Raw genomic sequence first — 15,849 nt, 5'->3', positions numbered from 1 at the left:
AATAAGAAACAATATAGACTTATTTAAAAAGGAACAAAACCAAATTCAACATTACCCAAACTACTTGGATATTTATGTACTTATGTAACTCTCATGATGACTCTGAGTACTAGCTTTCAGAGTCCCCTGGACAGAAACAAAAACTTCCACAAGGCAGCATTAGATACACAATTGAAAAACAGGCTTTCTTTGTTAACCTGACTCTCATCCTCCTATTTCTACATCACCTCCAAAGAGTTCAAGTCTCCTTTACACACATTTAGCCTTCCTGTGAGCATTCCTAAAATCCAGTGCAAATTTTAAAGAATTCCTGCAAGACAATTCAATTACTTATTTTTAAAAACTATCAACAGGAAAAAAAGTTGAGTATGCTTAATCCAAAATGCCTGAGGCCAGTAGTGTTTCAGATTTCTGATTTATTTTTCTGACTTTGCAATATTTATGTAGATTTTTACTGGTTGATCATCTTTAATGCAAAAATCCCAAAGAAACATTTTGGAATTTGATTTTGAGGGTTAGAGATAGTCAATCTGTATTATGAATCAAGATACTAGATACATTTTCTCTGTCTACAATAGAAACTTGCATCATTTAGTAATAATAATAATTATTATTATTATTTTAGTATTTGGGATTGAATCCAGAGCCTTTCAAATGCTAGGGAATTACTCCAATGCTTGAATGATGTTACCAATCCTTATCATTTCGTTTTGTTTTTTGAGATATGACCTTGCTAATTTTTCACTGGCTAGCTATGAACTTGAGATCTTCTTATCACTGCTTCCTGTGTGGCTGGGATTACAAGTGTATACCACCATGTCCAGCAGTCACTTATGTTGTCAGAGTGTCTAATAAAGCTTTGCTTCAGGTGAAAATAAAGTTAGACTAAAATTTATGCACAAAGTAGACATAAATGACAAATGATACTTTGTTTAGATTGGCATGAAAAGGAAAGAAAGAAAAAAACCTCACAGGTTATACTTTTAAGAGAAAGAAAATAAATGTTGAAAGTTTTTTAACTGGAAATAATAGTTTTAATTTTAATTGCTGCTCATCACTGAACTAAATCATAATCGACACATCTATCAACAACCTGCATATTAAATAAGTAATGAGACAATCATACTATGTACAGTTCTGTGATAATGTTGTGTGGCTACAGCAGGGACAAGTACAGGATGAATTGGTATAAAATTTAGTGCAAAAATGAGAGAGAAATGGGAATCTATACAGTTATTTTCTTCTATAAACAGAAAGCAGTCTGGAAAATAATAATAATATAAATAATAAGCCTTAAAAGTGACTTCAAAGCAAATAAGTTGGGCTTAAAATGGCTGGCAAGAATGATCAGAAGACATCATGATAAGCTGTTTTATACTTTTCAAGTATTTATACTTTGATCAAGTATTCAAACTAATACAAATAACCTACCACTATACTGTTGATGGGAGTGTAGACTTGTTCAACTACTCTGGAAAGCAGTGTAGAGGTTCCTCACAAAGCTAAACATAGAGCTATCACCCAACAGCCCCACTTTTGGGCATTTACCCAAAGGATCATAGGCAAGACTACACTAAAGCTACCAGTACAACCATGTTCATCACAGCACAACTTATTCATTGCTAAAATATGGAACCAACCCAGATGCCCTTCAGTAGATGAATGAATCAAGAACATGTGGTACATATAGACAATGGAATTCTATGATTCTATCAGAAAGAATGACTTTGCTCTATTCACAAGGAAATGAAAAGACTTGTAAAAATTCATATTAAGTAAAATGAGCCACACACACCCCCAAACACAGACTGTATGGTTTCCCTCACTGGTAATAATTAGTATATGTCTAGGATAGTCCTAACAGAAGATCACAATAGCTCAACAGCTATGTAAATATCAACATATAAGATGATGCTAAACAAAATGAACTCCAAATTACAGAAATAAGTGGTTTATCATTGTTGTTGTTTTTTTTTTTAATATACTATGTGAAATAATGCCTTTTTCTTTTGTTTTTCTTCCCTATGGTGTTATCCTTGATTTCACTCTAACTTATTTTCATACCCTGGGTATTATATATGTGTATTGGAACTAGGGAAGGAGAGGGGAATCTCAAAATGGAGAGACAAAGGGTAAAAGGTGAACCAATGCAGCAGCAATACTTACAAGACAATATTTTGTAAACAAACTGTATGACTCAGGGGTAGTGGTATAGGGAACTGGGGAGGAGGGAAGGTGGAAGAAAAATGAGGGAGGAGATAACAAGTTTGATAAGAAATGTACTCACTGCCTTACATATGAAACTGTACCATTTTGACAATAAATAAATTTAAAAGAGAAAAAACTATCAAAACATAGCTGAAAATATATAGGTCTAAAAATAAAAAAAAATGTAGGTCAATCTATTTCCATTTGTGTAATATTTATCATGGATAGCTATTATCCATGACATTACCCTTATTATCCCTGATATTATCCTTTTATCATGGATAAAGACATACTTTACTTTTGTATCCTATGTTCAAATCTACTTCTCTTCCTATGCATGAGTGCAAGGCCTTGTTAGATATCTATTTATATATTTACAATGAACACCAAAGTCTGTTTTAGTACAATCTGTGCATTCACTCAGAATTTTTCCCAATTTCCAGAAGGCAGAGGTTAGACACAACAATGAAAAGTAACAACGTTCACTCACCCACTCTGCTACCTTGCTCTGTACTTTAACTTCAGGGTGATGAAGGATGTTTTGAACCACTATGGATATTCTATACATAATTCCATCTGCTCATTAGAAATAGAATCAATCCATTAATCAAAGTTTGCAATCATGTCAAATAATGTAGTTTACAATCACTTAATTTTACAAAAATTAAAGCAACACCTTTTACATGGGCACCGGACACTTTGGAGGTGTATTGATATTAAATCTGTTAGTCTTTGCAACATCTTAGAAATAGTTATCAGTCAGCTTATTATTACAAACAATTGACAATACTGCTGATAAATATAATTTGTTCCTAAATTACACTTGCAGATGAGCTTTACAATATTCACTTGGTAGTTTTTAATTCTATAGATATTGATAATTATTTTCCATAAAGTTATATTTTCTCCATGGACAGTTTGAAATGTTGATTGACATTCTGAGCGAACGTTAACTTACAAATGAACATACATATACATATTTACTGCCCTTACCTCTTCTCAGTTCCTTTTATTCTCCTCTCCCTAATAAGACATTTACTCCTACTAAACTTAGGTTGCATTTTACCATGTGTTTCAGGAAAATGTCTTCAACACGTCAGTTACAGCAAAGTACTGGGCAAAAATATTTGCAATAGGACTTGTTTGCTTTACAGGTTGTAGTGAGACCCTGTCTCAAGAAAAATGAATTTGTATGGGGAGTCAATGAGAGACATTTTAAAAATTTGTTATTGTTAGTTGTGTACTTCAGACTTTAGGTAAGTTTTAATTAGCATATGCATAAAATACAGAAACATGGGAGGAATATATCATAAACTGTGGGTAGAAAAATATGAGATGCTTCTGGGAACTCCCAACTCTATCAGAATGTAAATTCCAATCCTCCTAGGAAAGGTATGTCTTTCCAGTAGTCTCATGCCAAATAATGGAAAATTCCACCTCCAAATAGGATAGTGTAAATATATATTTACATATATATGCATATGTATATGTATATATGGGTATGTAAGTATATATGTATAGTTAATTTATAAAGATTATTTTATTTCAACTTTGAAAGCTCTAGCTGATCTGATGGATTTATAATCCTTCAAAACATATTCTGAATGAATATTTAGAAAAATATAAAACAAATAGTAACTCAGTGAAATAAACTCTGACACTGATGATCTCATCATATCAAATAATGGTAATTGGAATGACTGGCTGAAAAGAAATGCAAGTTGTAGAGGCTGAAGAGTTCCTTCAGGATCCAAGAGATGGTGAATATTTACCTAGTTTCCTGGACTAACCCTCAAACACCACTAGATGGAGCTCCAAAGTACACGTTTTCTTTGAAGTAAGATGAGATCTCTTCCTTATACTACAAAATATTCAACAATCAGTATTTTTACGATTGACATTTCTGAAAATGTATGGAGGCAACCAGGTATGTTTAGTGATGTCTTTTTTTTTTTTGGCCAGTCCTGGGCCTTGGACTCAGGGCCTGAGCACTGTCCCTGGCTTCTTCCCGCTCAAGGCTAGCACTCTGCCACTTGAGCCACAGCGCCGCTTCTGGCCGTTTTCTGTATATGTGGTGCTGGGGAATCGAACCTAGGGCCTCGTGTATCGAGGCAGGCACTCTTGCCACTAGGCTATATCCCCAGCCCCTAGTGATGTCTTTTAAAAAGTGTAAATCTCTTGCTTTCTGTTTTATTTTCAGTTGTTTTAATACATGGGAGAGACATCCGAAGTCAGATTCTCTCTCAGGTTATATTATAAGAATAAAGATAGATTGATACTCAAAAGAACTTACTATCTTATGTCACAGATACTCCAGCACTATGGATAATTGACAAGTAATTTCTCTTTGAAGGCCTAAGAATTAAATATTTTATAAACAATGCAGAAATTCTCAGCAAAGCCTCTGGATACTTATTTGAAACTTTTGAACACTGTAGTCAACAAGAAATCATACATCCAATAACACCACATCAAACAAGATAAAACATCCATGAAAGAGTGGTGTGAAAGGTTTGGGGTTGCAGCAAATGGACTAGCTGAAACATTGTCAGTGATGGGATCTCCACATGTGTCCCATGGCTGCTGTTACCACAGCAGCCCAGCCATCTCCTAGAGAAAACAAAAACTGCTAGATATCTCAGCATAAGAGCTATTCATAAATGGTTATGTGTGTCAGAGATTTCAGGAGACATATCTATTGTCCTCATGATGACATGGAGAACATAAGAATTCTTGATGGTCATTTCTTGGTGGAAATGCCTCCATCATCCATGACATCCTAAAATGTCTCCTTGCAAACAGTAGCTTAAAAGCCTTCTGAATATAGAATCTGGTACAGTACATCCTACTGAAAATAATGAAAAGGAACTTTACACCGAAGAAATGGAACATTTCTCAAAGGTCAGAATGAAATCCATTAATCCACAAAGGGAATATATATGATTATCAAATAATTGGTCTCTCTTTTCCCCACTTACTGACAGATAATTTATTGGATAACTAAGTAAAAACTGAAAGACTAGAATTAAAATCATTTAATATGGTAGGTAACAGATATGAAAGTTGTGCCAATCTTTCTTACACAGAACAAGGAAGAGATCTTCTTTCATTTCTTTCTTCCTGGGGCTGGGGATATAGCCTAGTGGCAAGAGTGCCTGCCTCGGATACACGAAGCCCTAGGTTCGATTCCCCAGCACCACATATACAGAAAATGGCCAGAAGTGGCGCTGTGGCTCAAGTGGCAGAGTGCTAGCCTTGAGCGGGAAGAAGCCAGGGACAGTGCTCAGGCCCTGAGTCCAAGGCCCAGGACTGGCCAAAAAAAAAAAAAAAAAAGACAAGCATTTCTTTCTTCCTTCCTTCCTCCCTCCTTCCCTCCATCGTTTTTTTCCTTCCTGTGGTTTTTCTTTTCTTTTTTTTTTTTTTTTGCTACTGGGCTTTGAACTTGGGGCCTTACCTTTGCTAGACATGTGTTTTACCACTTGAACCATGCCTTCAGCCATTTTACCTTTAGGTTATTTTTCAAATAGAATCTTGTGTTTTTGTCCCAGCTGGCCATGGGCTGTGGTTCTCTTGTATAGGCAGAGTGTACCACTACACATATCTTGATGAGATAGGGTCTCCTGAGTTATTGGGATTAGAGGTATGAGCTACCATTCCTGGCTAGGATTTTCTGATATATCAGATCAAAAGCCTGAGAATGTTTACCACACCAGTTTCCCAAAGAATAAGAAACTATTAATTGTATATGAATAATCTAAGATAGTCTAGGACATGGCATTACATATCATTTATTTATAAGGAAAATAAAGTCATTCTCTATTTCAAACCTAATTAGATCAGAGGAAAAAAACCGTATGAAGTATCCAGTCACTAATATTTTGTCATTTTTCCTTTTTAAAAAGAAAATAGACACAGGCTCTGCAATAGCAAAAATTCAAAGGCACTGTTTACATAATATTTAATTTCAGTTGTAATTCTACTTATAACAAGGTGCTATGGTTTCATTTTACAATAATGGAATTGATTTCCCTCCATAAATACAGTGTTTACATGAAAAAAAGTGACTCGATTTAAGAGGAAAATGAAGTAATTGGGAGAGTGGTTGGTTCCAGAATACGATACAAGTGGTTAAGATGTCTCACTAATTTGTGCACACAGTTCTGAGCCATTTTCCACTACTGTTGGATATGTTTTCTAAATGCTATTTAAATCGAGAATCATGAGAATTAGGTCATTTTTCATTAGCATGGTCAAGATAAACCATTTTAACCGACTCCAGTATTTGCTTGCTTTGTTGCAACTCCAATGAGGGTTGTGACGCAGGAAGGGCCCCTCAGAACAAGGCTCTCTTCAAGAATGTCAGAAACGACATGACTGAGTGAATAACTCCACCAAGCCCAGAACTCTGAAGCGCCATATAAATATTCTTGGGCAGTAGAGGATGTGTCAGTCCTAGAGGCAGAATGCCACAGTGGCTCTTTGTATGTTCATACAAAGAGTGAAATAGTTAGTTAGAATTATAATATTCCCATCTGCTGGCCAGAGTCCATGTGAAATATGTGCTGGAAAGTTCAGCTGCTGCTGCTTTCTTGGAGGTGGGGGGAGTAGTTGGAATATTTGCTCCATCATAAATCTCCTTGGTGTAACTAAGCAGAATAACCATAAACACTTTCCCTGAATCGATGTCTTTATAACCCCAATGAAATTTATATCTATGTTTCATGTAAAATATTCCATACTTCCAATGGCCATGTCCTTCCACAGGAAGTTGATATAACCTCCACAGGCAGGAGGAGAAACGAATTATGTGGATTTCTTTACTCTGGGTTTTGCATCCCTGATGATACATTGCAGATGTCTTGGCCTTACAAGTAAAAGGGCTGGGATTTAGAAAATTCCTTTGTTGCTAAGATCTCATATTTGAGACTATTACTGTATTTGAGGCAATGATGTGTCACCTGATTGGAATTTCTCTTTATTGTAAGAGAACTGAAATAACAAACTCCAAAAACACCAAACTACCAACAGGCTAGGTAGGTGAACCATAAGTAAATAGTAGAATAAATAAATAATTCTTTTGGTTTTTCCCTCTGAATGTTTCCTATCACATGTAATAGCCACACTTGCACATTGTAAATAATATTAATAGAAAAGTGTCCTTGGAGACAAGAGGCAAGAAGTATTACTTGAATTTTGTTCATTCAAAAATTGCCCAGGTCATTGGGGCTGGGGATATAGCCTAGTGGCAAGAGTGCCTGCCTCGGATACACGAGGCCCTAGGTTCGATTCCCCAGCACCACATATGCAGAAAATGGCCAGAAGCGGCGCTGTGGCTCAAGTGGCAGAGTGCTAGCCTTGAGCGGGAAGAAGCCAGGGACAGTGCTCAGGCCCAGAGTCCAAGGCCCAGGACTGGCCAAAAAAAAAAATTGCCCGGGTCAGGAAGTAGAATTCAAGGCTACAGCACTTGCCTAATATTCACAAGTCCCAGACTTGCTACCGAGTGCCACAAGACAACACACACTGACTTAGAGCTCTAGTGGTATATGAAATCACAATCTAGCTGCTGGTTGTCAATACTTATAAAGAAAGAGCAAAGTACTCTAATGGAAATACATTTAAATGTCACAAATATTGGGACACACATGAATTCCATGAGAAAATAAGTCATAAAAGTTATTTTTTTTAATTAAGGAATCTTTTGAAAACTAGTTCTTTGAAGAGAATAATTTGACAAAACACTGGGGAATAATACTGCTTCCTCCCCCTCAGATTATTATTGTAATGTAAATGAATTCTTTTTCATTTAGTAGTTTTTTTCATTATAACTTCCCTTGAAAGAAACTTGAATTATAAGTCTACAAGGGCAGCATTGGAAACTTAGTAATTCCCCTGTCCTCACAATGTGAACACAAAAAACTCATACATATTTCTTTTAGTAACCTGGAAAATGCACAAATATACCAGTTATTACCAATAACAGAAGTTTGTTGGGACATCAGATATTCCCCATACTGAGAATGCAATTTTTATTATCACATTAGATATGCGACAAAATAGAAAAAAATAATGATGGCTTACCATTCTTTTGTTTATCGTTTCTGTTAGTAACAGGAGTATTAGTGATGACAGTGGGTTCTGGGGTACTAGAAGAGTTTACAGTAGCTGGTAACAAACATGAGAAAGATGTAATTTTGCAATAGCATATGACAGTTAATATAGAACGGCAATCCACAATAGATGTATGAAAATAACGGAAGCAAGGATAGTCATTATTTTTGCTGTTTAGTACAACAGACTAACAAGTTATAACGCATGGAATGGAGACAGCTCTCTATGGCACAGTAAGAATCATATTCACATGGCTTAGAGTGCCATGTTGTACAAGGATTTGGAACAGGCACAAAGGAACTGGGGAAAACTAGTGAGATTCTACACCTCGTTTGCCATTGACAAATTGGCAGTCTGTTAAAAATACTGAGGAACCCCCACCACAAGCCCTGGCTGGCCTACTCCACACTGGAATTATAGAAGATAACATCACTTTCTACTCATCTGATCTCACTTCTAATCCCATCATCTTTGTGCCATGATCCACTAAGCAAGGCAGCCTTTATCAGAGGTAAAGTCATGATTCTCATGTGGCACATAGAATATGCTACTTCATGTAGAAGTATTTATTAGAATAATGGATGCCAAGACGTCATGGGAAATTAGGAAGAACAATGTAAAAATTAAAGCAATATGTTTACATTATTACTTTAAAACTTGCGTGACTTGATGCATTATTTAGCACAGAGCCATTTAGCACATAATAAGCTGAATATTGACCATGATGTACTCATTAATCATGATGGAAATTGATGTAATTGCAGTAACATTACCCAGTATAACACGTTCATCTTAAGATATAAGTAGTACTTCTCAACAGAAATTGCCTCATAGACTTGCTTTTGCTTACCTAAATATTCAGCTGAATTTTCTGTCCACATAAACACTCCATTCCAAAGTATTCTATGACTGCATTTATGCTAGATCTTTGCAATATGCACATTTAAAAAATAACACATAGTTACAAATGAAATCACTCATGTTTAACAGCATATAATCATTCACATCTAGTTAACTCGGTGTTTTACAGACATGTCATCTAGTATATGAATACATTCTTTCTCCATGGTGTATTTACTGTGTGGCCCCCACACAACCAAAACACATCCAGAAATTCCTTGCTTTTGCTGGTTTCTGAATTCCAAGTGAAAATGAAAATTAAAAGCCACACAATGACAGCTACATTGTCTATAACTGCAAATTACAAGGTAAATAGAAACAGAAGGCAATGCTGGTTCCCTACCTTGACAGAGGGTTCCCAGATCACCGCAGCTTGCGAGTTCTGCTGCTGGAAATGGAATCAGGTAGGACCCTAAATCAACAAAGAGAAATACACAAATGTAATGATTCATCAGTATTATCTGCAAAGTAAATAGTATGCATCATGTAGTTGGTAGAGCAGGAACAGGCCTAGAAAGATCCTGTAATAGAAAGTCTCATAAGATTCCTGTGCCTTAATTTTCTTCAATGTAAAATCAAGGCATTGAAATGACTCCTCAATATTTTGAGCTTAATTTATCAGCACAAAACGAAAAGTGGTGCTAGAAATTGTGTTCAAAGTTCGGGGCCTTCTTGCATCATAAATTATAAGGCTCTGGTAGAAATTCATGTAAATAAAGTAATACAAAGCTCAAGGATAAGTTTCAAAAGAGGGCTTGGATATATGAGTTACTCATAAAATGCTTATCTAGGGTTCAACAACACTGGCATGTCTATGTAATTTGGAATTCCAGAAATCTCTTCCTGTGACTTCAAGTCAGTCTTGTTTCTTTTGATTGCAAGCTTTGACTGATTCATCGTGGAGAGGAAATAAATTTTGAGCTGATTTTCTAGAAGCTGTAGTGGATTTTGTTTCTCGCACATAAATCTTTCTCTTGACAATTAATAGACTTTGAGCAAAAGTTTTGGCTTGGGGAAAATGGGCTAACCTTGCTACAAAGCACACTACAATAAAACAAAATAAACATGAATGTATGTGATATATTTAAGTGTGAATATATATAAATAAAAGTGTTTACATGCACACACATCCATATATAATATATATCTACCTTTAAGAGACCTCATTCTCATCTTTAAACACTTTCTCAACTTTCCAATGGAAAAAAATAGGTGAAGACAGTTTGGGTGTGTGAGCTCACAAAAGATGCTCTTTAGGTAAACACTATGCATAAGAACAATACATTCCAGTGGTTTAACAGCATCTCAAGAGGCTTGGTTTCCACTTTCTCAGGTGCCTCCAGTGCCCTGCCCAAGGAAGCAATTATGGTATCTCAGACAGTCTCAGCCTTACTGGAAGGCCTATGATATCACATTAACTAGTGAGAAGCTCTTAACACGTACTTGACATGCTCATGTAGTAAGCCTTTATTCATTGCCTCTGATTGCTGTGGCACCAAGAACGAGAACAGTCTCTCCTGCAATGTCTCTGCTCTCCATGACACACGAATAGGAGCTGACTGCAGAGTTCTAAGTACTAAGGGAGATACTTCCAGGATGGTAGTACTCGAAACAAAGATGGGACAGTAGCTTAGGTGAGAAAGATAAATAGGAAATTCATTTCAAATGAGACTCGTGAGGCATATGAGATTGTAAGAAATTTGGGGCTACTGGATCTACCACACAGAATTTCTGAAACATACAGTAGGTCCACTCCTGGACTGCGATACTCCTATTCCATCCTGCCATAGCTGGGATGATTACTATGGTTAACCTGGAATGAGAGGCCTGCACCACCACACTGTTTCTTTTGTTCGGATGGAGTTTCATAAACTTATTTAATTGTCCCTCCTTTCATGAGATCATTATGTATCAATTGGTATTCATTTCATGTAGTAAATATATTTATGGAGTAAATAAGAATAAACAATATAATTATTTGCTACAAAATATGATAAATTGGATCAAGACAAGATGACTCATGCTTACAACATTATCTATTCCAGAGAAAGACATTGGGAGGATCACACTTAGCCTAGTCCAGGTAAATAAAAGGCTCTCAAGATTCCTTATCAACCAAAAGTTGGGTGTGGTCATGTTCCAGGAACTGGCTTGGCTCAAAATGTGAAAACTTATCTAAAAATAACAGAGCAAAAGTTTGGTTCAGTGGCATAGTACATGCCCAGCCTGAGCTGGAGCAGGGGAAGAGGGAGAAGGAGAGGGGGAGAAAAGGGGAGGGGAGGAAGGAAAAGGAGGAGAGAAAGAAGGAAGGGCAGGATAGCAGAGTTAAGAAAAGAGGAGTTAATAATAAGTTCCAATGATGGAAAGTACATGCATGCGCAACATCTATATCCGGGGGAAATTGTGTTTCTGAAAGACTGCTGAGCAGGAAATACTCCATGTAAACTCCTCATGTGTTTGTGATTGCCACACACATAGCATTGATTTGGGAAGAGAATAGATCTCTTTATGTAAGTTTCAGATGCACGGCTTGGATGGGTAAGCATCAGCTGATGGAGAAAATGCTTACACACAGCCCAGGGCCAGTGGCTCATGCCTGTAATCCTAGTGACGCATGAGGCTGAGATCTGAAGAGCTTGGTTCAAAGCTAAGAAACTCTTACATCCAAATAACCACCAGAAACCTGAAGTGGCACTGTAGCTCAAAGTAGTAGATTACTACAGCCTTGAACAAAAAAGTTCAGGGACAGCACCCAGGCTGTGAGTTCAAGTGCCAAGGTTGAGAAAACAAAGAAGTGCCTTCGCAGAATTTGAGTGAACATGTTTAATGAAAAGTGTCGGGTTATCAAATGTTATTGGAAGGTGAATGATGATAAAGAGGAAGAACATTTAGCCCTGCACTGGAATTTGGGTATCAGCTCTACACAACTTAAGCTCAGTCCCATGGGAACAATGAAATATAGAGTGCTGAGGTTTGAAGAGTGAGGGCGACAGGAAGCTGGGTTGTACAAGGAAGCCAAGATAGGGAGGGAACAGGGAGAGTGGGTTTGGTGTTTTTTTTTTTTTTTTCATTCTGAAATACTAAGCAATACTCAGACTCTGGTAAGAGGACATTTGAAGAGGCAGAACTGACAGAGGACAGAACTAGAAAGTTATCTTGAATGCTCTCTAAGATTTAGGCCCACTTTTAGCAGGACCTGGCTTTATTATAGTAAGGGACATCTGAAAACTGAAGAGCCTTTCAGAGTCGAAGTGACTGATGAAATCTCAGCCACTGTGTGACTGAAGAGACCCTTGGATGGAGTTCCTGGGGTTCTCAAGTTACACACAATGCTGGCAGGCTGGGGCTCCACAAGCCCTTCTGGAGCTGATACAATATCTCCCGAACACAGAGAGAGATAATGGACAGTGTTGTGGGAAAGAAGCCCCGAGGCGGGCTACATTTCCACTCCCATAGGGCAAAGTGCTTAGAGGTGGGAAGATGGAAGAGGAATCAGAACTCTGATTTACAAAACACTTCAGAATTGTCTTGAATACTTTCCAGTTTCCTTGTGTGGCAGCAAGTCCAAACTTCAGTCTGTGGCATGCTTTACTGAGAATTGGTAAAATATTCTTTTTTACAGTAAATGAATTGTTCCTTCTAAGGAACTTTTAGCTGAGCCAACTGATACTGTTTTATAAGTAAATAGTCAATAAATGCTATTTCATGATGATCAACTAGAGCGAGAGAAATTTTATTTGGAGATGGTTTTTGCCGAATGGGTATGACTGACGAATGCCATTGAATTAGAAGGAAGTGTAATTGACTAGTGAAATCTAACATTTAGAAATATATTAAATTGCATAGCAAATTCACAAGCATATATAAAAAGTATACATGGTTGGGTATGGTGGTAGGCTCCTGTAATCACAGATACAGGAGAAGCTGAGATACAAAGATCACTTAAGACCAGGAGTTTCAGGCCAGCTTAGGCAACACTGTAAAGCCTGTTCAATAAGTAAATAAACAAATAAATAAAGCCAAAAGTATACATGTCCTTTCACCCTTTTCATTTCTACCCACTTCTATTTTGGGGATATCAACTTTAAAAATAATGGTCATAACCCATTTTCCTAAGCTGATAGGTTTAGGATTCATATTGTCTACTGCTTTCAGTAGAGGATTTATGTCTCCTGATACTTACATATATTTATTTTATTATATATTATATAATACAGATATAAATAAAACATATTCTATTACATATTTATGTATTATATATTTATATATTATACTTGTGTGTATATATATTTTTCCACCCTGGTACTGGGACTTAAAATAGGGGCTTCACACACTCTTACTCAGGGCTGGCACTTTATCATTTGAATCACATCTCCAGTTCTGGCTGTTTGCTGGTTATTTGTCCATAAGAATCTTTCTGCTTTATCTATCTGGGCTGGCTCTGAAACCCAGTTCTCAGATGTCAGTCTCTGGAATAGCTAGGATTACAGTATGAGCCTTCAGTACCCAGATGTTCTCTGATTTTTGAGTCTAACCAATGGTATTTATAGCTGTTTAATGAATGACATAATTTAGGATAAAAAGTATGTAACTTTACTAAGATTAATTTACAAACATTCATACGTGAGTATATTTAAAATGAAATTATTTCTGGAAGTCATTTATGCTTTTGAAGAGTTTGAGAGTTTTTTGTTTTTTGGTTTTTTTTGGCCAGTCTTGGAGATTGAAGCCAGGGCCTAGGCACTGTCCCTGGCTTCTTTTTGCTCAAGGCTAGCACTCTGCCACCTGAGCCACAGCTCCACTACTGGAGTTTTCTGTATATGTAGTGCTGAGGAATCCAACCCAGGGCTTCATGCATGCTAGACATGCATTCTACCACTAGGCTACATTCCCAGTAGAGAATTTTAAAGAATAAAGTCCTTTGTAAAGGTAACATTATTTATACAGTTAGAAAAATAACTTAGCAATGTACAAGAGCTAAACTCAGGGATAGAAGGAAGGAACCAGTAATTGAGTTTTAGGGCTGTGAAGGACAGAACTGTAGTAATTATAAATGCAAATGAAGGCCTGGAACCAGCTCATGCCTATAATCCTAGCTATTCCAGAGGCTGAGATCTGAGGATTGTGGTTCAGGGCCAGCCCTGGAAGAAAAGTCTGTGAGACTTTTATCTCCAATAGTCTATTTAGAAAATTCTAGAAGTGGTGTTGTGGCTTAAGTGGTAGAGAGCTAGCCTTGGGCACAAAGAAGCTCAAGGATAGCAGCCAGGTCCTGAGTTCAAGTCCCAGGGCCAATAAAAAACAAGTACATGAATTGGAAGCTATAAAGCTTTAACTTGGAGATGGACACAACAGGACACTTTTTAAAATCTAGAAATTTCTAGAAATAACACAGTATTCCTTGTGATTTGTACTTGTGATTTGTATCTTATCTCTACACCCACAATGACTAATAGATGTGCTTCAGAGATGTCTTAAATAAATGAAATTTGTTTGAAGTTGGACTATTCATTGAGCTCACTGTACCACTCCCCAGGAAATAGCAATAATCAGTAAAATAAATAAAACGTGTAGAGAAAGCACTGTCTGTTCTTTGCGAAAATGATAGGCATTAGCCAGTGTCTAAATTTGAATCATAACTCATGCAAATAATTGCAGCTATAATTAAAGAGTCAACTAAGGAAATTAACTGTCCCAGAGTTCTGGAGGAGAGAGATGAATATATACTTCAAAAGCTTGTTTTAAGGAAAATAGAATCATGGCTAAAGTAGTGTGTGTGTGTGTGTGTGTGTGTGTGTGTGTGTGTGTGTATGTGTGTGTGTGTGTGTGTGTGTGTGTGCTAGTACTGAAACTTGAACTCAGGACCTGGGTGCTGTGTCTGAGCTTTTGTGCTCAAGCCTAGTGCTCTACAATGTGAACCCCAGTTCCAGTTCTGGCTTTTGGGGGTTTAACAGGAGATAAGAGTGTTACAGACATTTTTGCCTGGGCTGTCTTTGAACCATAAGTCTCAGATGTTAGCCTCCTGTGTAGCCAGGATTATAAGCATGAGTCACCAGTGCCCAGTTATTGCTAAAGTATTTATTTTTGGAAATAATTGGCAAGATTATTCAGATTTTTTAAAAAACATTGAAAAATTCTTTTTTTCTCCTTTTTTTGGAGAGTACTAGGGTTTGAACTCAGGGCACTGTTCTTGCTAAGAAGATACTACACTACTCAAACCATGCCTCCAGCCCTGAAATTTTTATAATTTAGGCATAGTCTCCAAACATGTTTACAAAGGGATAGACAAAAAGAAAGTCCAGTAATGAGAATTCTGATACATTTGTTAATAACATTGATTTTTATCAAAGTTTGGATATTTAATAGGTGGAAAAAATGATGAGGAATCTAAATAATAAATATAGTCTGTTTTACTCTCTTGATTTCATATTATGACATATTTGACAATAGGCAGAAAACATATGCATTTCCTATCACATGTTGATTCTGGGATAGTTCAGGGATTAACAGACTGTCAGTACAGGGGAATGCTAGGAATGTGGTCCTGTTTTCCCATTTCTTTCTATACTGATCTTTAGCTCACTGGAAATCCTAACCATAAGCAGCAAGCCACTGTGTTTTCTGAGAAAAATAGTT

At 36.8% G+C, this 15,849-nt stretch overlaps 1 protein-coding gene across 5 annotated transcripts in view; it reads right to left on the bottom strand.

The window, feature by feature from the left end:
- Positions 1 to 15,849, bottom strand: part of Adgrg6 (adhesion G protein-coupled receptor G6) — a 122,128-nt gene that overhangs the window by 43,486 nt on the left and 62,793 nt on the right. For 3 of the 5 annotated variants that reach the window (XM_048354198.1, XM_048354201.1, XM_048354199.1), the window contains exons 5-7: positions 9,560 to 9,628; positions 8,287 to 8,370; positions 2,699 to 2,784 (exon numbers count right to left, since the gene is read on the bottom strand). In XM_048354198.1, the coding sequence (XP_048210155.1) occupies positions 2,699 to 2,784; positions 8,287 to 8,370; positions 9,560 to 9,628 (239 nt within the window). The remainder of the gene's footprint in view (positions 1 to 2,698; positions 2,785 to 8,286; positions 8,371 to 9,559; positions 9,629 to 15,849) is intronic. The other 2 variants (XM_048354200.1, XM_048354203.1) reach the window with 1 other exon arrangement.

The sequence above is a fragment of the Perognathus longimembris genome, chromosome 9 (genome assembly GCF_023159225.1).
Source record: "Perognathus longimembris pacificus isolate PPM17 chromosome 9, ASM2315922v1, whole genome shotgun sequence".
Taxonomy (NCBI): domain Eukaryota; kingdom Metazoa; phylum Chordata; class Mammalia; order Rodentia; family Heteromyidae; genus Perognathus; species Perognathus longimembris.
Note: the sequence above shows the minus strand (reverse complement) of the source record. Positions and strands in the feature narration are given on the sequence as shown.